At 47.2% G+C, this 26,473-nt stretch overlaps 1 protein-coding gene across 8 annotated transcripts in view; it reads left to right on the top strand.

The window, feature by feature from the left end:
- The window catches only part of CHFR (checkpoint with forkhead and ring finger domains), an 893,929-nt gene that overhangs the window by 550,771 nt on the left and 316,685 nt on the right, over nucleotides 1-26,473 (top strand). For all 8 annotated transcript variants that reach the window (XM_069620002.1, XM_069620000.1, XM_069619998.1 and 5 more), the window contains one exon: nucleotides 9,165-9,235. In XM_069620002.1, the coding sequence (XP_069476103.1) occupies nucleotides 9,165-9,235 (71 nt within the window). The remainder of the gene's footprint in view (nucleotides 1-9,164; nucleotides 9,236-26,473) is intronic.

The raw sequence follows: 26,473 nt of genomic DNA, 5'->3' as shown, positions 1-26,473 counted from the left end.
GATGGTCACCCTCCAGCATGTCCTGGGTCAACTGGAGGAGGGCGATTTCCTGTCGTCGTTGGATTTGGAGGATGCCTACTTCCATATCCCCATCCTAAAGGGACACCGAAGGTTTCTCAGATTCGTGGTCCAAGGGCGTCGCTACCAGTTCAGAGCCCTTCCCTTCGGATTGAGGTCGGCACCCAGGGTGTTCACCAAGTGCCTCGCACCGGTGGCGGCGCGGCTGCGCTTGGAGGGGATCCATGTTTACCCCTACCTGGACGACTTGCTCATCCGAGCAAAGACAAAGGAGCTCGCCGCGGAGCACACGGCGAGGACCGTCCAACTACTCACGGACCTGGGATTCTCCATAAACTACGCCAAGTCCCACCTGGTGCACGCGCAAGACGCACTGTTTCTGGGAGCGAAACTCGACACGGTGCTCTGGCCTCTCCGTCGGAGGAAAGGACGAGGGCCATCTTGGGCAAGGTGCAGCGGATGCTGGTTGCGGACGCGGCCAGGGTGAGGTCCACCAAATCCCTCCTCGGAATGATGTCTTCTTGCATTTATCTCTTCCGCCTGTGCAGGCTTCGGATGCGCCCGTTGCAGGAGTTCCTGGACGCTTGCTGGATCCAGACGACGGGCAGCTTCGAGGACAGGATCACACTCGACAAGAGCGTCCGACGAGCGATCCGGTGGTGGGGCACCCACGCGCATCTGACGGCGGGCATGGACTTCCAGACCCCGGGCCACCAGATGACAGTGACCACAGATGCCTCCCTGGAAGGGTGGGGAGCGCACACCGAAAATCTGCACGCGAGAGGCCTTTGGCTGCCGATGGAGAAGTCCCTCCATATCAACGTCCTGGAACTCCGGGCAGTGTTTTGGGCCCTCAGGTCCTTTCTTCCGTCCCTTAAGGGCAAGGTGGTGAGGATCTTCACCGACAACACCACCACCATGTTCTACATCAGGAAGCAGGGCGGTACCAGATCCCCAGCCCTGTCCAAGGAGGCTCAGGATCTGTGGCATTGGGACGTCGCCCAAGGGATGTTTCTGGTGCCGTTTCATCTGGCAGGGATAAAAAACACCATCGCCGACTCGCTCAGCAGAGAGCTGCGCTCGTGCCACGAGTGGGAACTACGACAGGATCTAGTGGACCGCCTCTTCCGACGGTGGGGCACACCCCAGATCGATCTGTTCGCCACGGCGACGAACTCCAAGTGCCGGAGGTTCGCCAGCAGGTTTCCCCAACCGAGGAGCATGGGCGATGCTTTCTCGTCCCCTGGGAGAGCCTGTTCCTATATGCGTTCCCTCCATTGCCGCTGCTGATCCGGCTCATCAACCAGCTCAAGAGGTCACGGTGCAGGATGATCCTCGTCGCACCTGCGTGGCCGAGGCAGATATGGTTCCCGGACATTCTGGACTTGTCAGCGTCCCCGTCAATCAAGCTGCCAGTGGACGCGGATCTTCTCTCCAGGGAAGGAGGCGCCATCCTCCATCACTACCCGAAGTCGCTGATCTTGCAGGCCTGGCTCCTGCAGCATTAGAGTTTGGAGGTTACGACATACCGGCCGACTGCAGAGAGGTTCTTGCAAAGGCCAGGGCGTCCTCAACTCTTAAATGCTACGGACACAAATGGAAGAGGTTCTCTGTCTGGTGCCACGCACAGAAGATTAACCCTCTACGGATTACGGCTCCTCAAGTACTGCTGTACCTGCTGACGCTGGCCAAGGCTGAACTGGCGCACGCTTCCATCAAGATTCATCTTCCTGCAATCTCCCGAGACACCAGAACCACGGGACGGACGTCTTTGTGGTCTCATCGTCTGGTGAAAGAATTCATGAAGGGACTGTTCAGATCGTTCCCGCCGGTGAAGGCCCCGGCCCCGGCGTGGGAGCTCATTGTGGTGCTGACCAAGCTCATGGGACCTCCGTTCGAGCCTCTGCACTCAGCTCCGTTGAAGTTCTTGTCGTGGAAAACTGCGTTTCTTGTGGCCATCACCTCCGCACGACGGGTGGGAGAGATCCAGGCCCTTTCCTGCAAGCCCCCGTACTTGACTTTTCACGGCACAAGGGTAGTGCTCAGGACGCACCCCTCCTTCATGCCCAAGGTGCCGTCGGACTTCCACCTTAACGAATCCTTGGTGTTGCCTGTTTTCTTCCCGTCGCCTTCGTCGCCGGCTGAAAGGACTTTGCACTCGCTGGATGTGGCGTTTTCGGAAGACGTCACAACTTTTTGTGAACTTTGGACCTGTCAATCAGGGGAAGGCTCTCTCGAAGGCTTCCATTTCCAGATGGCTCTCCGGCTGTATCATGTACTGTCATCGGTTGACAAACCGACTGCTGCCTGGACGTCCGAGAGCCCATTCCACCAGAGCGATCGCAGCTACCACGGCGTTCATATCTGGTGTGCCCTTGCTGGACATCTGCAGGGCTGCTACGTGGAGGTCGACGCACACCTTCACGAAATTCTACTGGGTCGATCGGGATTCCAGGGAGGAGTCCAGGGTCGGCCAACCAGTGCTGCGGAACCTGTTCGCCTAAGGTGAGCCTGGTGAGGAGGTAAGAATTGCTTAATGTTGAGTTTTGGATGTAATGCTTAATGTTGAGCCTTTGCCACCTCCCGTGGTTGTGCATGTGTGTACTGCTATGTATTCTTTTATTCATGAGCATGTGAATCCATGCCAGACCCCATGCTGGAGAAGGAACAAGTTACTTACCTGTAACTGTTGTTCTCCAGCATGGGTCTGGCATGGATTCACATGCGAACCCTCTCGCCTACCCCTCTGCGGCTCTTCACTTACTGCCACTTCACGTGCTACCAAATCTGAAGATGGCTGCCAGAGGCGGGGCTTAGGGAGATGGCAGTCATTGGCTGTGGTCAGTATGACGCAGAGATCAGTGATTGGTTACTACTACGAAAGACAGATCAGAAACGAAACTGATACTGATTTTTCTTTACCGAGGATTCCCAGCCTGACGACGGGGAATATTCATGAGCATGTGAATCCATGCCAGACCCATGCTGGAGAACAACAGTTACAGGTAAGTAACTTGTTCCTTATTTAGGGTCTTTACCGATGGTTTAAGGGTTGCCCTAATTTGCAGGACATTTAACTTCCGCAAAAAGGACCTTGACCCATTAGACCTATGCTTCACGCATCTCGATTGATTTTTCGTTTACTTCTGAGATTAGTTCTTTAGTCTCTAATCGTAGGCGTGGGATGTTGTTTCTGGAAAATGGAAAATAGAAAATGGTTCTTTTGTCAAGGCCTCTAAAAGGGGTTTTGAAAGAGGGGGCAATGGTGCCCCAGATGGAGCCATGCCTTCAACATTCTTCGAGGGTATAAATCCTCGTTAGCGGGGTGTAGTTGGAGGACCTCCGCCGCAACATGTTCAGAATCACTGTGACCTATAGTCATGGTTAGAGCTTGGCCAGAGGAGAGACTGCCTTGAACATAATTCAAAGCATGATGCAGCAGGCCTGGAATCGCTCTCACATTGTCATTAAGTCGGGCGACTAGAGCTTTCTTCGCCTGTAGTGGCATTGTAGGTTGACCTGTAGATATCGATGTCTCGCCTAGGTGGGGTGTGTCTGAATGGGACTCCATCACAACAACACTAGTTAGTGGATCAGGAGTAGGCTGAGGTGGTTGTCTCTCTGATCGCATCATCTTTATCATTTCCAGGAGTGCAGTCATCATTGTGGTCTTATCTATTTGTTCTTGGCACTGGGCAGACTGTTCCGCCTCTGCGTCCAGTCGTGATTGTATTTTGGAGGCAAAGGCTTCCAAATAAATCTGTTTAGAGTGTATCATGGCCAAAAGCATTGCTTGATCTTTCATCGCCCCTCTATAAGATTCATAGAGTTTTAAAAAAGGTGAAATGGGAGATTGTCATTGCGGCCATGATATTGTTTTGAAGATCCATCATTGTAGTTGGAATATGGAGAGGCTTCTCGCTTGCATATGGTTCTTGATGAAATGCATTTGGTACACATTCACTCATAGTCTGAGGTTGATTCAGAATGGCAAAGGTGTCCAATAGATTGGTTGCCGGGTCCAACAGTGCATCGGAAGAGGGTGGTTTATCCTCAACATGGAGTTTGACTGAAAGCCCCAAAGGATAGAAAACCCCATCCAGCTGGAAAGTATCAGATACAGTTATTGTCAGTGGAGTGATATAATCATCTGCAACGGCTAAAGATGAGCAGCCCGGTATCACAGTGTGAGTATCATTAACACTGGGGGAAACTCCAAGACCACGAGAGGGGGTTACATCACCAGTCTTCATCTTTCTAAAACTGTTTGAAGCAGTGATTCCAAAAACAATATTGCATTTTTTCTGGTTGTGCATCAGTGATTCTTTCTCTAATATGCTTAATGAAAGCCTTGCCGCCCACCGCCTAGACTGTTTCGAGTTCAAGGAGGCTGGTGTTAATGAAAGGACGTCCACACAACGAGAAGGCAAATGTAAAGGGAGCACTGTGGAAAGGAACACATTTGTTCTGATCTCGATCACTTCACTGTCTTTGTTGCTGTTCGACTCTGAGGTCGCCGGTGGTGAGGGAGCACAAGCCAGATGATCGAAGGTGGTTTCGGAATCCCAAGTCTGGGTACTTAGAGTTAATTTGGAGTTGCGTGGGACTAACTGGAAACAGCGTTGCAAAGGGGACACTCAGTGTCAGAGCTGTCAGGGGAGCAAATGCTTATTGGTGATTCTGGGTACTGCAGCACATTTAATCTCAAGCCACAGGAGGCATTGTTACAATCAATGGAGTCATGAATAGGTGTTGCGTCTTTCCCCTCTCAACCCAAGGTGCACGCGTGAGACATAACAGGCGACACACACGCAAGCGCATTCACCTTAGGTTGTGCAGCAGGGGTTCTATCAAAGTCGCTGTTGAGGTCCTCAGGATCACATAAGCCTGGCGTTGAATCAGCTGTCATTGATTCTGGTGCAGCTCCCGGGAAGAGTAGACGTTTTCGAAGCTGATTATGCGTTCTCAGACCAGGAGCAGGCATAACCCCTACACCTCTAAAACAACTCCAAATAACTTTGCACCAGCTCTTGTGCCGGCGCTTTGCGCCAGGTAGGGAATTTGTAGAGGCAGGGGGTGGAGGATCCTTAAAGAGGCAGCGTTGCAATAAGCCAGCAGTCAAAGTAGCAGATAATGCAGATAATGCTGCACCAGTAACTCCAAATAAGTTGCAGGATCCTTTAGCCAAAGATTAATAACGGTGAAGAGACTGTAATGGAAAAAATTGAGACTAAAGGTGTGGGAGCCTCTTTACACCTGAATTTGAGGACACAGGGTGAAGAAGAAGGGTACAGGAACCCCATTAAGATTACAGGATAAACCCTGTGAAGAAAAGGGAAAGACGGGTGAGTGAACCCACTAGGCCTAAATGTTTTCAGCACGGTGAATAACCCTGGAGTGGTCTGCTGGCACAAAGATCTTTTCATTTATTTTGTTTTATGGTTTACAGTCCCAACCTGATTTTTTGGGACACCCTGTATTATATGTCCAAAATATAAGAATATGGATTCATTACATTTTCATCTTGGTTATGTCACAGAGTTGGTCACCTTCAAGACACTCCCAAAAAATCCAATGTCCTGGATTTCTAGACTACATGAAGCGTGACCGATTCCCGCCTCAACTTTGCGAAATCTCTCTGCTTTGCAATCAACCTTTCATTCAAAATATGCATTGCAAGGAAGACCCAAGCAGCATTGTACAAGCTTGCTCTCCTCTGCAAATTCAAGCCTTTCATCTCTGCCTCAAGTTTTAGACCAGTTGTCCAAATCCTGATCATGTCTCAGTGGGACGGCTGCAGTGCCCTACTTAAAGCATTCTAGATGCCGTCTTGTCCTCCGTAAGAGCCGTCCATCATGCCTCAACATGTGTAAGAAAATTAAACCACATCACTTCCATTCTCAAATTGCACTGGCTAACCCTTCAAGCGCACTTTTTCAAGACACCTGCATCATCTAAAGAGCAGTCGCAGCCATAACGATCTTCGTGGCCAGAGAAACCCAGCATCCCCAGAGGCCAGTGTATCACCACAAGTTGCAACATTTCCAGGAAGGAAAATGGGAAACTGCCTTTTCCTGTTGTGTATCCTGTCTCTGGAACAAGACTTTTCCCTCACCATCTTACTCCTGAAGACCATATCATTAAAGAGCATCTTGCCAATCACTGATCGCTCCACTTAAACCTAATTCCCCTTCTGGCTTCCCCGTCCCTGCTCCCCCTATTCATCCCAGCTTCTCTGATACTGTCCTAGCTAGGTTTGCACTTTAATTTATATATACACACTGGATTCCAGTAGAGCCAAGTCCTCTGCCCAACACCTACATCCATTGTTCCCACCCTGCCCTTAGAGTACAGGCAGAGAACCACTGTATTTATAGTTTAAAATAAATATGTATGCAAGCGTTGACAGAGAAGAGTATAACACAATGCAGAGATGAACTGGTTCTGGATGTCAAAGCAAAGTGCTTGCACACTACAGGTGCAGAGTGTAAGGAAGACATGGTATCAAAGTAAGACAGACACAAGGGACCACAGTTCAAGGGTGTTTATTGAACTTTATCAAGGGTGTGATAAACACCTATCTAAACCGAAATCTACAGATGGGAGTAAGCTATGACCATCAAATAATAATAATGCACTCCTTGTGGAGTCTTGTCAAAATAAAAGGGCCTATACTAAAAAACCTATTTCCAATCCTTACAGCTAATTTACAAAAAGTGTGGGATAATGTTCATTAAAAATAAAGAAGTGTTCAAAAAATGATAAGCCAGGATGTTCAGGCCGTTGGCCTCCCTTCCTCACGTTTTCAGCACGGAACAAGGTGGTTCACTCAAGCATAGCACACTCTCTGGCTTCTTCAGCACAAGGACACAGTTCACTTACCAACATCAGGGCCTTCTGCGCCCAAGTCTCTTAAGTTATCAAACTTTCTTGATTCAGATGGCCTGATGTACCAAAACAAACAAAAAGTTCCTTTAAAAATACTCAAGTCGGGTGAGTCACTCTTCACCCTAGATCCCCCTCAGACAGGCTCAGATCCTTTTTCTACCACAGTCTTTAGTTTGGATCTCCCTCAGCCAGGCTCAGATCCTCTTCTCCAATATTTATAGAATATATTTTATCGGGCGACTACCGGTTCACCCCTGGTCCCTCTCAGCCGGGCTCCGATCCCTTTTCCACAATTGGTCTCCCTCAGCCAGGCTCGGACCAATAGCAGTTTGTATTAGCTATCGAAGACTTTCGAAATGTGCACAGGGTTTAGCTTGACCCGTTTTCCGGACTACTTCGATTTCACAGTTCACAATTTTTACACTCTCCATTGGATACCTAACGGAGACCTTTGAATGAGCACCCATGTGGTGCCGGACCACTCTGTATATGGTATCTATCTTGGTTGTAAAAGTTCAGTCACTCCTTGGATATTCAATTATATTTGTGTCGCTCATCACATACGCCTCACACTCTATTTGCAGATTTCTTCATACAATGTTACTGCTTACATCCTTGGTTCTGTCTCCCCGACTCAACGGCTGTGCTGACTTTACTGTTGCTGCTTTGTTGTAGGAGCCAAGGACAGTACCACAGCTGCAATCGCTTCTCTCCGCCTCGGCTATCGATACGGGAGAGCCTTGGGTACCGTCAACACACAAGGCACCTCTCTTAAGCTTTAATTCCCGGTCTTATGTTTCTTATTCTCGAGGGCTCGTAAAAGTAGTGGTTTTCCTCCTAAAAGGCCAAGGGCAGTTCCCTCCTTGCAACCCTTTCTGGTCTTGCTGTCTTTCTCCCCGTATTAAATTGCCATCTCGGAACTACTGCTTCTTTGTGCGTTTTGGCCTTGCTCAGAGTGTGCTTCCATGCTCCACCTTTTATCCATGTGGGGGAAGTGTGATGGAAGTCAGGTGTGTGTAATTATCAGTAATTGCCTGACTCTGCCTGAGCCTTGTGTTGGGACATGTCAGGTATACGGCTCAGGTGTTAGTCCATTTTCTTTCACAGAGAGCTGTCGTGAGAAAGTGTTTGTGTTGGGTAAGGGAGCAGGGATTGAATTCGTTTTCTACCTGGTAGGATGGGGAAAAGCTATTACAGGGAAGGATATACTGCGTCTCACCGTCCAGTGTCCCGTTCCCACCGAGGACCCCTCATACAGGTGATCCTCCCACACTGGTCCAGCCCCAGGAAATGGATCCAAAAGGGATGGCTGTGTCCTGGCCACCTGGATGACGGATCCCTGGGGACTAGCAGGTGAGACACCTTCTGGTTTCTCACAAGTCACCCAGCAATCTTGGGCTCTGGTGAACAGACTTTAGCTAGCAAATAGGTGTGATGTGGCCTCCACAGTGAGAAAGCCACTTTACCAGAGGGGATTGGTGGGCAAGGCAGCATAGACTGGGGTAGGATTTGAGAATGGAATTGTAGCAGGCATTGTTTGGAAAAGGAGCATTGGTTGGGTTGACCATTCAGATGGTGCCGGAGTCAGCCGTGACCAGTGGGAATGCTTGGATCACACAGACTTGTGTGGGTTGAGTCATGGCTTGGATTCTGGACCTCGAGGCCTGGAGTTGGACAATCTGAGCAAGGCACAAGAGATTTGTATAGCAATCTTGGTCAATTACATTGTGAAGTCCAACGTCTTGTATCTGTGAGGATCGATCCCAAGTTTAACCCGAGTGCTGCACAAGGGTGCATAATTACTGTTGTACGAATGATGGTTCATTTAAATTGAAAACTGATAAAGCATTAAGGATTGAGAGTGTTTGCCTGAGGAATGAGGATCAAGCCCTTTAAGAGGAATGTGGTGTTTTGATGCTGGTCAATACTGTCTCTGTAGTTACCTAGTCAATATGTTGGTCTATATATCAAAGTTGTTAAAGAAAGTTCCAAGCTGTACCTGCAGATATTATGGATGTAGGAATTAAATGAGAGAATGGATATTGCCTGAAAAATGAATGGCTGTACAGTGCAGGTGAGGATCTGTCCCCGCCTTCTTTGATATTGCATGTCATAGGAAGTGGTGCATGTTACTTGACATCCTTTTATGGACCCCTACAATCTGTATCATGAGTAACAAAACAGATTTTTCAGCTTTGTTCTAAGAAATGCAAAATTGTAAAATGTGAGTAACACTATGTTCCTTTTCTTCTTGCCAGAGTTAAATTTAGGTGAAAAGTGTTTAGATGGAGTGCTGAACAACAACAATTATGAATCTGATATCCTTAAGGTATTGTGCTTTTAATATTTACAAGTCTGTCTGTGTTTCAGTTGGTTCTGAGGTTTAGTTGATGGGCAGGAAGCTAGTTAACCAGGTGAAGGGGAAGAGTTATATTTACAAATCTAATTTCTTAAAACGCACAGGACTTTGAAAATACTTGCATTTCTTTTCAAAATCTTCCTTTGTATTCATTACTGTGTCAAACCTAGTTGTGTGTTTTGCTTATTTCAACCCCCACACCTGCACACATCTCTTGAATTAAGGTTACCATTCATTCCCGATTTACTGCACCTGACTTGTCTCCACAAACCTGTTCCAGAGACAGACATGTAATAATCGTGGAATCTTTTATGTATCCCGGAGAACTGTTGAATTCGGAATGTCCAGGCGTTGTGTAAAATAAACTGATTATACACCCAGGCAATACAGAAAAAGCCTCATTCTAAGTTTGCCAGTTTTGCCATAGTATTTCTATGGACATTCTGCCAAACTCTGTTACCGTTATGACCACTCGGTTTGATGGATTTTACCAAGATATTACAAGTGGTGGCATGACAGTGTTCATCCCCATTTTTCAAGTCCTTCGGACTCCATATGGTATTTGGCGGATTTGCGGCGGGTGGTGATCCTGGCCGCAGAAAATCAATCACATTTTGGCATTGAAATTGAGTTTTTACTTCCAGCTTATTCCTGGAGGTAAATACTCCACTTCAAGGTCAACCTCAAAGTATGGTAGTACGGTATAAATGTCATTAATTCCGTTACATAAAAATGACAAATGGAATTACCTTTTTATTGTTTACTGCACCACGCACTTGAAATGAGACCTTAATTCATAAAGATAGACTTTCTACAGATCTCAAATTGTTCCATCCCAAAAGGGAGTAGCTCACCTAGTCATGCCTTTTGTTATTAACATTTTATTGATTTTAAGACATAACAAAGGAAAATCAAGGAACTACTTCAAATCAACATTATTGTAAACATCAATTTCCCTTCATTCTCTCCCCTCCAGCCCCGCTGCATCCTTCTCAGTGATACCCCATACGGACCATACTTAACATACAGAATTACAAAAATACCACATGGTGTTCATGTACTACCGTCCATCCTCTAAGACAATGTAGCCCACGAGTATGGGGAGATCAACAGGGAGGAGAAGCAGATCCACTGTCCCCTGCACAGTTGGCTGACACCAAAAATAAAAACCCTCCCAACCCCATATATTTATTAGGAAACCCCAGCCAACCCATCTCCAACACACCACTACCACCATGAAGGGCAGCTGTAATCTTTTCCATAAAATAGCCTTTGACCACCGTTCTCCAAAACATGGCAGCCTCTTCATTTTCAACTGGCTAACAAAGCATGCTCTAGCCGCCAACAATAAAAAATGCACCAAATGTGACAAGCCCCTGTATTCTCCGTCCTACTCCTCAAGACCAAATAAAGCGAGCATGGGGTCAAAGGGATGTGACAGCCCCTCCACAACCGTTATCATCCCAATACCTCATCCCAGTATATCTGCACTTTCTTATGCACACTACATGTGCCAATACTTGGTGTGCTCTCCACACTCATGCCAGTAATGCGGACACCCCCACAAACATTCTGGAAAGATGGACTGGGTCATATTGCCACCTGTGATGCAACTTAATACTGTGGAATTTATACTGGCATGATATTGAGGTCTTGAAAGCACCCCGGCCCATGTTACGCCACAGCCCCTCTTCTATGTCCCTGCCCAAATCTCTCTCTCATCTGGCCCTGAGACTCTGTCCCACATCCGGACGCCCTGATTAACAGTCCCATACATTAAGGAGATCAAGCCCTTCATCTCACTATGTGTATCCAGGATTTAATCCATCTGCGCGAGTTCCCTCTGTATCCTCCAGCTCCTGAATAGAGATGCTTTTTCCATCTTGTCACAATTGACCCACTCCTAGTCATGTATTTTTTGTTGTTGTTGCATTCTGGGATTTGTAGTCCACTGTTCATAATGTGAAAAAAAACGACCTAAAATCCTCTTTAGGGGAAATAAATTAGACTGGATGGGCTACACATGCTTTGTTTGTTTCAGCTTGATGCATCGATCCACCATACTTTGTTGTGTAAACGGGGTTGACGGCAGCAGGGGCACCATCCAGGCATGTGTCACGACTCGCTCCCTTCGCTCCCGTTCCCACCATTTGGGGGCATGATTTGGGGTTTATTCCCTACTGGACTTTTCCTCCGAACTTTATGCTACAGTGCTGTGATGATTTGGGAGCGCTAAATCCCTATTTTCCCAGCTACTTCCCTTCCGGATCCATTCCAGGTTTTTGGCAGCCAGCATGCTTCTTTAACCAAATGACTATGCTTCCCAGAATGCCTGGCCCACTGCTCCACCTCCACCCTTGCAACACAAGGTTGGGTGGAGGATAGGTAACAGCTGTGGCGGCAGGTGCAGCAATCAGCACACCCGAGGCGTGTGCTCGTTAAGCAGCTTTAAAAGCATCAGTCTTACTTCAGTCCAGCGCTGGTCATCGTTTGCAGTGTTCCTGTTTTTGACTAGTCCCTGGTTCCTTGCCTTTGTACCTACTTCCTTGTTCCTGTTTTCTTGTTTCCTCCGCCCTGAATTTCGGATTCATGCGCTAATTGATTTCTGCTCCCTTGATTTCCCTTTTTGTCTTCCTCTGTTTGCAGGCAGCAATTCTCAGTGCTTTCCCCTTTTAGATGCAGCCCAGTTTGTCTGTGTTCTATATTTCTTTGACTCTGTCCTTTGCTGCTGTTACCCATTTGCCTTAGCCTTCCTCTTAGTTTAGTTTCCTGTCTTTTCCTTGGAGGGGTAGGGAGAAGTTTGCATAGGTTATTTCGTTTTTTCCCTGCTCCTGATCCTTACTTTCTAGAGGATCCATTCCATGTTTTCCACTGCACTTCTGCATTTATTTTCCCTTTGATTATTAGGTGTGGTGTGCGGTAGTAGCTAGCTCCTGTGTGAATGCTTATGTTTTCCTCACTATTTTGTAAACACTATTCCCACTTAGGTATTTAGTTTTCCTTCCATTGCTGTACTAGCCTTTCGGGGTCCCAGTTTCTTCAACAGGATTCGTGGGCTAGCTGACATTCAAGAGGTTTATCTCGTCCTCGTGAGTACAGTTCTTAGGTTCCCTTATGTAATACCATCAAGAGTGTTAGTACACAGATCCTGTCATTGCTTGCCCTCCACGTGGGTTTAGCGCTGTCAGTACCTGTAACAGCAATTGGGGGTAAGGCGCTTGCCGACTTTCCTCGCGGTCAGGTGCTTACCCCACATCCCTTTTCATATATTGGTTTTGATGTCACACTCTATTTGCACTCCTGGGTTCTAGCATACCTGAGTCGTAGTTCCTGGGTGCACATTTCCCTTGCCATATTCGCTGCCTTTGTACTCGCCTGACTAATCTTGACAGCATGTTATGTAGCATCTAGATATACCTGAGTGTATATGTATGGGATTTATTGAGTTCATCCTAATTTGACAAGGACCATACAACAATGTTCTTTAGCATGCTGATTTTATGGCCACGGCCAGACCTGTTGTCTGCCTCCTTAATAATCTAGACAGCATCCTCAAAAATGTGGGCAGTACCCAGATATAAACTGGCAGAAGCCTGAAATAGGATGCCAACTATATGATATGATATAAGGCATTTATAATGCGCTTGTATATAAGTGTTTCTAGGCGCCATAAGACAAGGCATGGAGGACATGGGGAGGACAAGACAAACAATCCTACTAGGCCTTATGTCATTCGGATAGTTCAAGTGTGACAATATAAGTGCACGGTAATTGCAAGGGAGAGGAAATTAAGTGCGATCAGAGAAGCATGGATCTGGGTAAGTGCAAGGATGTAGGAGGGCTGTAGGGTTACAGTTACGGCCCCTAAATGCGCAGTGTGGCGGAAGGCAGTGCAAATGAAGACTGGTTGTGGAGGGGCCTCGTACCCAGTGAGACCCTGAGGGAACCAAGCAACCAGTCGGCACAGCAGACAGGTAAGTTAGCAAGGGAGCGAGCAAGAGAAGGCAAAGGAGAAAATGATGGTCGTGAGCTGTTTTCGGAACTTCAAGTCTGAGAGCTTCAGGGAGGCCGTTCCAGAGAGAGGCACCTGCAGAGGAGAGAGATCTTCCCCCCACTCTCTGCCTGGAGAAGCGTCTGACCCTCACAGTTGGCGGTAGCTGAGGCGAAGGGCTCTAGAAGCAAGGAATTTCATAAGAGTTGGCTGTAGTGCAGGCCCCGGCCCCAGAAATCCTTGTGGACGATGCAGAGGGTCTTGAACTTGATCCTTGTAGCCACGGGAGCCAGTGGAGAGAGGTCAGGGCTGGAGAGATATGATCCCTGGGTGAGAGGCCAAGGATAAGTCTTAAAGACCCGTTCTGGATTAGTTGCAGGGGGTGAAGCGTAGAGGTAGGCAGATTGAAAAAGAGCCTGTTGCAGTATTCCAGCCTGGAGAGAACCATGCCTCTGGAGACAATGAGCTTCTGGGGTGGGAAGTACGAAAAGGTAGAATACCTCTGAGGCGCAGCTGTAAGTGGGCCTTTTTGGCAAGGTCCGTGATATGAGGAGAGGACGAGAGAGTCGAGTCGACACCAAGGTTGTTCGCCTCACGGGTAGGCGAGGGTGGAGGGCGGCCACAGTGAGAGAGGGAAAGCGGGAGCAGGGGTCCCAATGATAATGATCTCCATCTTACTGGCATTAAGGCGCAGATTGTTGGAGGCACACCAATCCTGAATCGTGGATAGACAGTCAGGAATGAACGAGGGAGGAGAGCAGGCTGAGGGAACCCTGAAAGAGAGCAGAGTGTCATTCCCATAACACTGAAAGTTAGAAGAGAAGGTAGAGATCAGGTGGGTCAAAGGGGCCAGATAGTGAGAGCCACGAGCCCTGTGGGACACCACATGTGGAGAACAGAGGTGGTGGAGAGAAAGGACCCAGGGAGGGACGGTCCAGAAGGAAGGAGGTCAGCAACGCCAGGGCCTGATCCGTGATGCCCAGGTTCACACAGGGTCGGTTGATCAGGGTGGCGTGATTGACCATTTCGAAAGCAGAGGAAATGTCAAGGCGGATGAGGACAGAGAGGGAGAGCTGGAGTTGAGGTTAGAGAGCAGATCTTCACAGGTGTTCAGTAGAGCATGTTCCATGCTTCTGGCTGCTCCGAAGCCAGACTGATGGTCATGGAGGCAGCCAACAGATTCAGTGTGGAGGGTAACCTGGGGGATTATTTATTTGGATTTATAAAGCGCCCAAGCGACCCAAGGGTATTGTGGCACTGTTACAGAGTATTCACTTAATGCACGTTAGGACCAGTATTTCAGAAGCAGTAATACAGGTTATGTCAGATATTTCACAGGTAGTAACACAGGTTGAAAGACAATGCTGAGGGTGTTCCAAGGTTACAGTGGAACGGTGTTGGAGCCAATACATTCGGAAATGGTTTAGTTAAATAGATTTGTTTTTAGCACCTTTCTGAATATTATGAGGGATTCTTTGTTTCTTAAGCTGTGTGAGAGCGCGTTCCAGGCTTTTGGGGCTAATACTTCGAAGCTGGTGCCTGCCATCTTTGCCTCTGTTGAATGCTGGGACTGAGAGGAGTTGAGAGTATTGGTCACATTTTGATCTGTAGGCAGGGGCCTGGTGTATTCTTTCTGCTAGGTAGGCTGGGTCGGTCTGGGTGAGGCATTTGTATGCGATCGTGATGGCCAGCTTTTGCAGGAGTTTGCCCAGGAAAGGAGTGATAGAAATCAGGCGATAGTTTGCCGGACATGTAGGATTGGCAGAAGGCTTTTTTAGGAGGGGTGCACAAGGGAGTCCTTGAGAGAGGGGACGGATCCTGTGGCGAAAGAGTGATTGCAGAAATCGGCCAAGGCTGGAGCAAGGGTGGCAATGTGGTCCTTGATGGTCCTTGATGGTCCTGGAGGAGCAGGGGGGAGCTCCTGTTTGGACGACACTTTCATAGATTTGACTTGTCTAGAGACATCGTCGGGTGTTGTCAGGGAGAGGCGGCCAAAGGGGGGCTGAGAGAGATAGAGGGAGAGGAAGAGCAAAGCAAGGACAGGATGTCATGAGTTTTAGTGGTGAAATGAGAGGCCAGAGCCGTACAGAGGGCCTGGGAGGGAAAAGGAGAGGTGGAGACTGCAGTAAGATTGGCCAGCTCCCTGTAGATTTTAGTGTTTGACTGTGTTAGAGGCTGCAGAGACTCCGGCTTGGATATGCACCCTCCTCTTGTAGAGTGTTAGGCAAGATTTGGTGCAGTACCCTTTGGGTGCACTACAACAACCTTGTCCTCCTTGAAATAGGAACCCAACCTTTGGTATAAGTCTGTTCTACGCAGGTTAGTAGTGTGGCTGAGCAGCCAGGCTTATCTCAAGAGAGGCAATGTGAGTAGTAGGGTGGTTACACAGAGATCTACAGTGACAAGTATCCAAATAAACACTTATACTCAAGATTTCTTGATTAAACAATTATTAATGTATTTAACAGTCAGTTTGAATAAGCCTTCTTCAGAAGGGGCAATATATAGGTAATTCACAAATACACTCAAAAATAAACATTGTTGAGGAGGAACGAAGTACCCCCCACCCCCTCAACCACCTTACTGAGAATGCCTATATGTTGGAAACCAGAGTATTTGACATATGTAGAACAATTAAAATGACAGAGGCCAAAGGAAATCCTGGATGCAAGGTTCCCATTGAGAAAATCATACCTGGATTCAAGACCGTATGATGGCTTTTTAAATGAGATCCCAGAAGAAGCAGGATGCCTGTCTAACGAAGCAGATTGGTGACATCATGCGAGAGTCGAGTTGACATACATAGAAGCGATGCAGAGACGAGAGAATGCAGATATTCTATAAGGCATCCAGAAAGTATCAAAGATAAGCAACATCTTGGGCTCAAGTTGAAGAAGCTTATGCTACAGAAACAATGAAGATATTAAGCCAGTTCACACGTGTACAAACGCAAAGTAACGCAAGCAAAAGAAGTTTTCATGAGCCTAGCTTTATAGTGAATAGATTGCTGCAAGGGCAATGTATGGATACATAGGAATGAGTAAAGAATGGATGGTTCCATTATGAACTATAAATGGAGCTGAACTATAGGAGAAAGGCTACTTTTTTCAGCATGGCAAAGTAAGAAAATAACTGAATTACAAGCGGATTTCAGAAAGACGAGGTTGAATGAGCCAAGATGCCAAGGTCGTATCCGGCTGAGAAGAACAGAAATTACTTACAATCTTGTAGAGGAATGAACCTCCTGTTCAGAAGCTTGAAGAGGACAAGGAAGACGTCAGAGGCTCGATGGAATAATAGTCTTTAATACACTGAAAGCTCAATTTCGTGGTCTGCGGTCATGTGAATAGAAGGAGTTGGACGAGCAGGATGGCCACACCTGCGTACGAGGGCAGGGCGCGCCTCTCCTCCCCTGTATGTTCCAGAGGAAAAGAACACGCCCAAGGACACGTTCAAAGGCCCTATTTGACAACTGACCACTGAGGTGATGTTCCAATTTGTGGGAAGCGGGTGTTTAAGACGAACTCGCCAGCACCTGGATGCTTGGCCTGCGTGCGGCTGGCGTGGGCTGAAGGATGCTGACCGAGGTTAGAAGCCAACCAATGATAGGATATGGGGTCCTATAATTTCGTAGCCAATAGGGCATTGTGTATTTAGTGATGTTCATAATGACCTGTTTTGAGGGAAGGGCTTAGTTGCCCCAGCTGATGTTAAGAAACCTATCTTGTTCTCACTCCCATTAGATGTGTATGGATTGTATATCTACATGATCCCTTAGAGCCTATCACTCTCTTCGGTATGTTTTTATAGTTTGCCACGTAGGATGACGTTAGTAAATAAGCAGGTTGTACTTCACCTGTGATGGAATATTAGTATAAAAGAGCTCTTTTTTTATAAAGTTCGTTGAGACCCTGCTATGATACGTCCGATGACGTTCGTTGTACTCCCTTTTTTAGATAATTGATATTAAAACAGTTATCTTGTAACCCCTGCATCCCCATCCCTCTCCAATGTATTTCTGACCCATCCTAAAGGGCTGGAAGTTCTCCAGTTCAACACTCTTAGTTTCTCTAAATCAGTAAATACCCATTGGGGATGGCACACACACTCCCTACTCCCTCAGGTGACTTAAATAGCTAGGACACTGCCGACATTAATATATCACTAGTGCATTTAGAGCAATACTGAGATGAGTGTCAAAGAAAAGGGTTATAGAACAAAACAAGAGATCACATAATTATTCTGAAGCAGGTAAGTACTTTTGAACCCCCAATGCAAAGTAAGTTAACCCCTTCCTGGAAGGAAAGGTAAAGAACAATGTCCGAGGTAAGAAGAGTCCTTCAGGGAGCCAGGCCAGCCAATGTCAATTGGGCAAAAGTGGAGGTGAGCTGAAGCACTTTTTGCAGGTAAGTAAAAGTCTAAAAGTCTTGCACAATGTTTTAGAATTCTTTGTAGAAAAAGTAGAATCAATGTAGGGCCACAAGCTGGAAGGCTTGTGAGAGGTAGAAGATGCAAGCAACTCTAGAGGAGCAACCAAGACAAGTCTCAACTGAGAACAAGTAAGGCTACACAACAAGAGGTAAGTCCTTTCGAACTTTACAGTACCTTTTGGTTAGAAGAAATGGTCCCAGCTGGCGTCTGTTCCTGTGAAGCTCTGCAGATCCTTGTGTTCCTGTTCCTCAGTCGTGGGGTCAGGAGGGAGGAGTTCTGGGGACCCCTGCACTGCAATGGGGCGGTCAGCAGCAGCAAAGGGCAAACTTCAATTCAGCAGCACTTTGCGGTTTCAGCTCCTCGTATCTTAGCAAATAGCACCACTGTGGTCTCTCAAATACCACTCTGGACTTTCCTCGCATCTGGGGTCCAGCACTCTGTTGAGGTGGCTCAGGCTTGGTCAGTCTTGCTTACTGGGAGTCTGGAGGATCTTCCACAAGCTTGGGTCTGACTTAAAAGTGATGCACTTAGTTTGGTGTTCCTTTCCCTGGCACTTCGGTTCCCGCAGCAGTGGAAGTACCGCCAGCTCTGATAGGATGTCGAAACAAGTTCACTTTGGAGTTGATTGGTCCCACCAATTCAAGGGGAGAAGTCTTCTTTGCAGGGCTTCTCTAGTTGAGGCGAATTCGGAGTTTCAGCACAGCAGCCGGGCTTCACCGTGCAAACCAACGGTCTAGGAGTTGCAGCAGGAGTCTCTTCCAAGTTCTTCTTCGGATTCCTTCGTCCAGTGGTCGACTCTGCCTTCCAAGCCAAAAAACCTCTCCTTTTTATGCAGGTTTCTTCCATTCATTCCAGCCCAGCTGTCAGTCATCCAGCAGGGTGGCTGTCCTTGCTGGACAGCCAGCTGGTCAATCACCTAAGAGTGCATTTCTTTCTCATAGGAGACTAAGCACAGGTAGTTGCGGGTGCCTCCCTCGCTTCCTGCCCCTGCCAGATACCCTGGAGCCAGAGGCAGGCTTCACTAAAGAATCCTGCCAAAGACCAAATGAACAAAGGGTCCAAACCTGGTTTGTCGCGCAGAGTAAATCTCAAGGACCATTCCACAACGAAATGGTGAAAAAAAGACGACCAGTGCCATTTTGACAAAAATTGCACCCTTGGGTGCTTTACTGCAGCTGCGAACGCAGCCCGCGGTAAAAGCACACCACGGTAGTCAAAAGTAAACCACTGCCACCAGCCATTCATCGAGGAAAGGGTTACATAAAAATGTTACATGAAAATCTAGACAAAGGCGATATTAAGTAATCCCTCCAGCACCCTATTGTAAGATAGTGTGTGCTGGGTCTAGAAAGTTAAAAGTGTAAGTAAATTCAATTTCACTTCACTGGTCTTGGAAACAGTAGTTTATCCAAGATAAGGTATTTAAACCTTTGGGAAATCTAAAAGATTTCCCTGTGCCACTGCAGTGAAGGTGCTGTGTGTAACAATGCAAAGATGATGCCTATGGAGTTTGTCAGACTCCATAATTAACAAAGAAACACAGAGTTCAAATCACATTAAAAATACATGAAAGAGTGGGAACAACGGTCTCGCTCTCTCGAGGTTAGAAATTAAAAGTCCTAAAATCCAGCAAAGTTGCTGGGGGTCTCTAAGGTAGGGAGGAATTTGCACATTTCTGAGAATTCTCCTAACAGCGATCGTTGGTCTCCATCGGAGTCCAAACTACACATCAACCTTTTGGAGCTGAGGGCAATCAGACTAGCGCTGAAGGCCTTTCTGCCCTCTGTACTGGGAAAGAATGTCCTGATAATGACGGACAACACAGGTGGTGTAGGGTCACTACCATTGTGTAGAGAGGCAATGCAGCTCTGGTTCTGAGCAATACAAGAAGGAATCTCTCTGTTGGCAGTTCACCTAACCGGAGAGCAGAACACGGCGGCGGACGCTTTGAGCAGGCAGAGCACAGTATCCCACGAGTGGGAACTAGCTCAGGAAGTCCTTCAAGAGATCTTCACACTTTGGGGAACCCCACAAGTGGATCTGTTTGCGACCGGAATTGCGAACTGTACTGCTCAAGGGAATTTCCCCCAAGAGGAGCTCTAGGAGATGTAGGAGATGCGTTCCTGGTGGACTGGGAATTTCCACTCCTGTATGCATTTTCTCCAGTCCCCGTGATTCCTCCTGTAATCAGGAGGTTGAGAAACTTCTGGAAAACCATGATCCTAATTGCTCTGGATTGGGCCAGGAAGACTTGGTACGCGGACCTTCTGGACACATGTCCATCTGCCGTCCAATACGTCTTCCACAAAGACAGGATCTTCTCTCGCAAGAGGAAAGTTGGGTTCTCCATCCAGAGGTCAAGACACTCAGCCTTCACGCATGGTTTATGAGAGGCTGAGATATAAGTATTGGGACCTCCCGGAAGACATAATGGAGATTTTGCTTTCGGCCAGAAGGCCAGCGACCAAATCCTTGTACCAATGTCATTGGAATAAATTCAATAATTGTTGCAAGGATAAGAATGTGGATCCTTTTCAGTGTGGCACTCCTACAGTGCTTTCTTTTCTGTTGCATCTTGCCAATCTGGGGCTTCAGATTGGAACCATAAAAGGATACCTGGCAGTGCTTTCCATTTTTTAGCGCTCCTCTGAAGAGGTCTCATATTTCAAAATACCTTTTTAATTGTTTAATTTCTGAAGGGACTCACTAATGTGTACCCTCTAGTCCCATTTCATGTCCCTGCTTGGTTTTAAAGTTTCTAACTTGTATCCCCTTTGAGCTTTAAATTCCTGCCCGTTAAGGCTCTTAACTCTGAAAACTGCTCTTCTTGTGGCATTAACATCAGCCCGCAGGGTGAGTGAGTTGCAGGCTCTTTCATGCAAGCCTCATACTATGTTTCATAAGTACTTGGGGTTAAACCATCATTTCTGCGAAAGCTAATCTCTGACTTTCATCTATCGCAAAAGATAACACTCGCAACTGTCTACCCTCCTCCTCATTTGGGCAAAGGGGAAGGGAGGCTGCAAAGGCTGGATCAAGAGTGCTCTGAGTTTTTATATTGCAAGAATGGCAAAACTTTGCCATGATGATCAGCTTTTTGTGGGATATACCGGTCCTAAATTGGGACGAGCAGTCGCTAAACAAATCATATCCCAGTGGATTACACTGGCTATTGGAGAGTCCTACAGGCTTGCTGGAAAGGACCCTCTGGAAGGGTTTTGAGCTCATTCCACAAGGTGCATGGCAACTTACACGGCTCTTCAAAGCGGTGGGTGTCCCTGTAATTTACTTCTGCTCAGCGGCAACTTGGGCATCAATTCATTACTTTGTTAAGCATTATTGCTTAGACTCTTCTTCTCAAGAAGGTATTTTTGCTAAGGCAGTCCATCATTCCATTCACAATAAATCCAAGTAGTACTCCCTCCTCCAAATTGCCACTGCTTTGGGAGTCTATCAAAGATGAGGAATACGTGGGAGGACACAATCTATTCGAAGAACAAGTTACTTACCAACTGGTAACGTTCTTTCGACTGGATGTTCCTCCCACGTATTCCTCATCGCCCCTCCCAGCCTACCCCACCGTACAATTTACGTGATTTACACTCCATGCTTTCTGAGAGCTTGCGGTCTTGAAGTACCCCTGATCAATCCCTCGATTGGTGGGAACGAATAAAACAGAACTGAAGCCATCGGGTGCGGCTCAAGCGATTTGTACTGCTGATGACGTTGACGCTCTACGGTGGTCCTCGAGGAACATCGACACCATGATATCGAGCACAGCACACTCTGGTATGGGGGTGGAGGGGAATCCGAAGCAGCAAAGCTGAAGTTACGAATATATCAAAGATGAGGAATACGTGGGAGGAACATCCAGTCGAAAGAACGTTACCAGTTGGTAAGTAACTTGTTCTTCTTTGCCGCTTTGTTGAATGATGATCCTGCCTTTTTCACCGTTTTAGGTAGCAGACCTTTGTGAGCGATTCCTTTTTCTGAATTTTGCCTCTTGCAGTGCATTCTGTAGAAACATTTGTACCATCTCTACCCACTTCGGTACCACCATGTGCATCCCTACCCCAAGAACTGCCCTGTTGAGGTGTAAATGCAGTGTGATACTTTGCCAGGTTCTAGAAACTGAAGCCTCCAATATCTCGACCACTCTCTGGCGAGGGAGATCCATTACATGTGATCAACTTCCCCAAAGAAATCTGTTTGCCAATGGGTCAAACTTGTTTGTGTCTTAGATTAACATCTGATTAGGAGATTGCACAATAACTATAGAGGCTTTGGTAACATATTCATTTTCATGGTGCTGGTCTTGCTCCGTAAGGATAGCTGTAACTTAGCCCACCATCTGTCAGCAGCTTGGAAGTTGCAACAGCTGCTCAGGGTCACCAAGTTTCCCAGGCTGGTGGGAATGACAATGGGCCTCATTACACGGACGGCGGTAAGGGTTAACGGTCACCGTTAATGGCAACGGTGACCGTTAACCCTTACCGCCGTACTACGAGGTCCCTTTGCGGGTTGGAGGAATTAACGCCTGCTTCTTGCAGGCGTTAAGTACCAACCCGCTAAGGGACCTCGGAGCTAATTACGGCACCGCAAAATTGCGGTGCCGTAATTAGCGCCTTCCCCATTCCCATAGAGCCCTATGGGGCAGAAATGGGAATGGGGAAGGGCAATGGCGGAAAGGGGATTTACCGCCCCTCCAACCTTGGAATGGGGCGGTAAATCCCCTTTCCGCCAAGGCGGTGCCGGTAATTTACCGGCATGGTCCAGGGTGCTAATAGCACCCTGGATTACCGCCTTCCGTGTAATGAGGCCCAATGACGAGGTATTTGTTCTGCACATTTACCACTTGAGAGTCAAATCTTTTTAAGATGTCATTTTGTCCAGTTTAATTATCTGTGACTTGCCTTCATTGCTCTTCAACATTAAAGTAACTTGCTTTACATCAATAATGTGCTAGCACGGGTGTGGCTAAAAATATTGAAAACACTTGAAAGCAGTTGACTCCCTCTATAGAACTCTATTGAATGTGGAAAACCTGCATTGGAATGCACCACTGTGGGTTGTTAAAGCAAAATATTCTTGAGTATCCCTCCCCAAAATCATCTTTGAAAAAGAAGAGCTTGCTCGCTGCCCCTTCTGTAAATGGCACATAGATTCATGGTGTCCCAGAATTCCCTGATAAAAAAAATTGTAACCTTGCTCTTCAGGCTATTGATGCTGTAATTAATCCTCATGATTTTAAGAACCCCTTTCTTAAGCCATACCCCAATCCAGTAATGTGTAATGTGCCCCTTTTTGCTCTGTACAGCAGTTTGTGGCCTCTCTGAATGAGGCCTGCACTACATAAACGTCCAAAAAAGACAATTCCAAGCCTTAAGGTAACATTTCCATTTGTGAGTTCTCCTGTCTTTTTTATGGGACTCTTGCTTTCTTTTAGCTTTCAAAGGATCTGTGACGAATCCCAGGGTATTGTCACTGCTCCCATGGGTGAACCCCCTTCCCATGAGGCCAGGTGGTGCTTCTACCCTGTCCTAAGGTGCCTTTTAAGCACCTCATTTTGGCTCTCTGGTGATTACACTAACCAACACAGATTCCGAGAGTAGTGTAGATTGCGGTTGTAATTTAGTTTGACTTCGCCAGGGGTGGAAGTGGATATACCACATTATTAGCCCAATGTAACTTATTGGGGGGATGTTTTTCTTTTAAAAGTCCTGTACTCTTCCATTTTGTTTTTGGGCTATTCCTTTGTGCGGAGGAAACCACAGAAAAGGCCTAAAATATCTATTATGCAAACGTGGGCTCATTCTGAGCCCAGCGCTGTACCCGCTGTACTGGTTTGGACTGTTTTTGGACAATCCCTACCAAGGCCTATACACATACTGTATACATGGACCTGGTGTTTGGTGATTTTTGTGGCCAACCTATTTGAATGGCCACCAAAACCTTTGAATTCCCCTGTGTGTGATTGAAAGGCTGGTTTAAGCAAGCCTACGAGTGTAGGAGTTTATCTAGGGGAGATAAAATGCGAACTCGTTTCTACTGATTTATGCTAGGGTCCTGTTGAACTAAGGAAGTTTATTTCCCTGCTGACAAGAAACTGCTGCTGCAATTTTCGGAGCAAGTTTGCTACTCCCTTCATTCCGGTTTAGTTTAGATTTTTAGCTCTTGGATGTCCTTCCTGGACTGTCCATTTCCTCAAGTGCTGGAACTGTCTCTGGGACATTTTACCACAACTGCATTAAAAATCGCTCTTGCTCAGAAGGGTATTAGGACATCAATACACTGCCACTCCCATTTGTTTGGAATGTCCTGTCACCTTAACGGTTGTTTCCATGGTAGAATGTTTTCTGCTCATTGTCTTTATCTAATTTATTTTCAAATAAAATTTTTATTACGATTACAACCACAATACAATGTATAATGCACTGTTCACTGGTGCTGGAATACACAAGAACCCCGGAGGGCACATAGCATTCAACAACTGCAAATAGCTCCCCGGCCCCTCCCCCATCAAGACCCCTACCCCTCCTCTGCTTTGGTACTTCCTCCTCCTTTACAAGTAGCACTACTAGTTTCCTCTAGGCACGTTACTTAACACAGCTTACACTCTGAGTCTGCATTATAGTCCCTCATTTTACATCAGACCCTCAGTGTTTCAAATCCTTACTTTGACTTTTCCTCCTTAGTGAGCATCCCCATAACAATCCTTATAGTATATTCTGTGGCCCGAGAAGTTCCTATATTGTCAAATTTCCCTCCACCCCCTCCAGACGATTCAGGATACTACACACATGAGCTATGGACTCTGATTGACATGTTTCTCACTGAATTCGTCCCGTTCCATCTCAAAAGGGAACGCCAGGCCATGAAGCCCTGCAGTAATTATCTCCATTACATACAAGTTTCTAGCTACATTAATCCACTCACTCTTACAAGGGGGGGGGGTCTCGGACTTCCATCTGGTTGCAATGCATGCCCTTCAGCTAGGAGCAGTGATGCAGCCATTTTGGGGAGCCTTGTATATTCTCCCCCACACTCCCCCCACCTCCTCTTTCTCCTCCTGGAGCCCAAACAAAACCAGAAGGGGAGACTTCATCCAGTCTATTCTGTCTGTCTTTTATCCACCCCAGGACCTCGTCCCAGAAGACCTGCACCCTTGGGCAGTCCCACCACACATGCCAGTAATCTGCATTCCTCCCGCACCTCCTCCAGCACTTGGGGCTTGTATTTGGGAACAACCTAGAGAGTCTGACGGGGTTGTAGTGCCATCTATGGAATAGCTTAATGGAATGGAGTTTATATTGACAAGAGATGGATGTCTGTGCTATGCCCCTGCACAATCTATCCCAAAGGTCATTTTCAATGTCGATTCCAAGGTCACGTCCCCATCGACACCTCATTTTATCTTTGGAGCCCTTACCCCACCCAGCCAAGGCCCCATACATAGCCGAGATCAACCCCCTAATTTCTGTCCTTTTATCCAGGAGCGATTGAAGAGGCATGAGTTCCCTTTGTATCTTTTACCTCAATTGCGCCCTGGTGAGGGCCCCTTTCAATTGGAGATAGGTGAATACGGATAACTTAACTATTCCCAGTGACTCCTCCAACTCAGTTATGGTGACAAAAGCACACCCCCGCCCCCCTCCAGAGTTGGCCTATCCTCTCGAGTCCAGCTTCGTACCAATTCTGGAATCTTTCGGGATTCGGTATCATGTCCCTCACCCCCGGGACCCATAGATGTCCTGGCAGGGAGGGTTATGTGGCGACTCCTTTCATGTCCCGCCCCTGTTGCCCGATATCCTACAAGGTATCCACAATATGGTGATCACAGATCCTCGTTGGGATCCTATTCTTAGGTACCCATACCCATTTTCCCACCGTAGCAGGGTGCAGCAGCAAATTATCAAGCACGATCTCCCTCTGAGATCGGAGATGAGGTATGAGGACTCTTAGTTGCGCTGCCTGGTAGTATAGCTTCATGACTGGGAAGCCCACCCAGCCTTTCTCTTTGGGTAAAACCAGTGTCTCTCTGAAGATCCGTGCCCTTTTCCCCTGCCAAAGGAACCGTGAGATAGAACACTGAATCTCTCCAAAGAACCCGTCCGGAATGCGAATGGGAAGCATCTGAAACGCATAAAGAACCCTGGGGAGAACCACCATTTAGAGTGCATTGAGACGCCCCATCCAAGAGATCATAAGCTGACCCCACTTCGAGACCTCTGTCTTTATTTTGTGTATCAGGGGGTGAAGGTTTGCCACCTATAGCTCCCCACAGGTTCTCGTAACATTTATACCCAAGTATTTCATCATAATCAGACTTATCTTCATCCCCAATGGTGTGAACCTGTTGATTTCCCATCCCTTTCCCTATCGAGGGGGGAAAAGCACTGATTTGGGCTTGGTGATTGTTAGTCTTGCCCCTCGGCTACTGCTCGATGAGACAGAGCACCGTGGGTATGGATTGCAATGTTTACCTCACATACAGGAGCATATAGTGCAATTTGATGTTCTGCCCCTCCGACCCTAAATCCTGCCACTCCTGGGTTGTCCCTAATCCTTTGGCCTAGAGGTTTTAAGGAGACTTTGAACAGTATTGGTGATAGAGGGCAGCCCTGCCTCGTTCCTCTCCCCAGTTTGAACCAACAGGAGTGTCCCCCATTCACAATAACACTCGCTCTCTGGGACGAATAGTGGGCCAGTATACCCCAGAGCACGTTCCCCCCCCCCCCCAATACCAAATTTGATGAGGACAGCCTTGAGAAAGCCGCACTCCACCC

Source organism: Ambystoma mexicanum, chromosome 10 (assembly GCF_040938575.1).
Source record: "Ambystoma mexicanum isolate Mex_15411 chromosome 10, UKY_AmexF1_1, whole genome shotgun sequence".
NCBI classification, from domain to species: Eukaryota; Metazoa; Chordata; class Amphibia; order Caudata; family Ambystomatidae; genus Ambystoma; species Ambystoma mexicanum.
The sequence above is the reverse complement of the archived record's forward strand: the minus strand, read 5'-3'. Positions and strand labels throughout refer to the sequence as shown.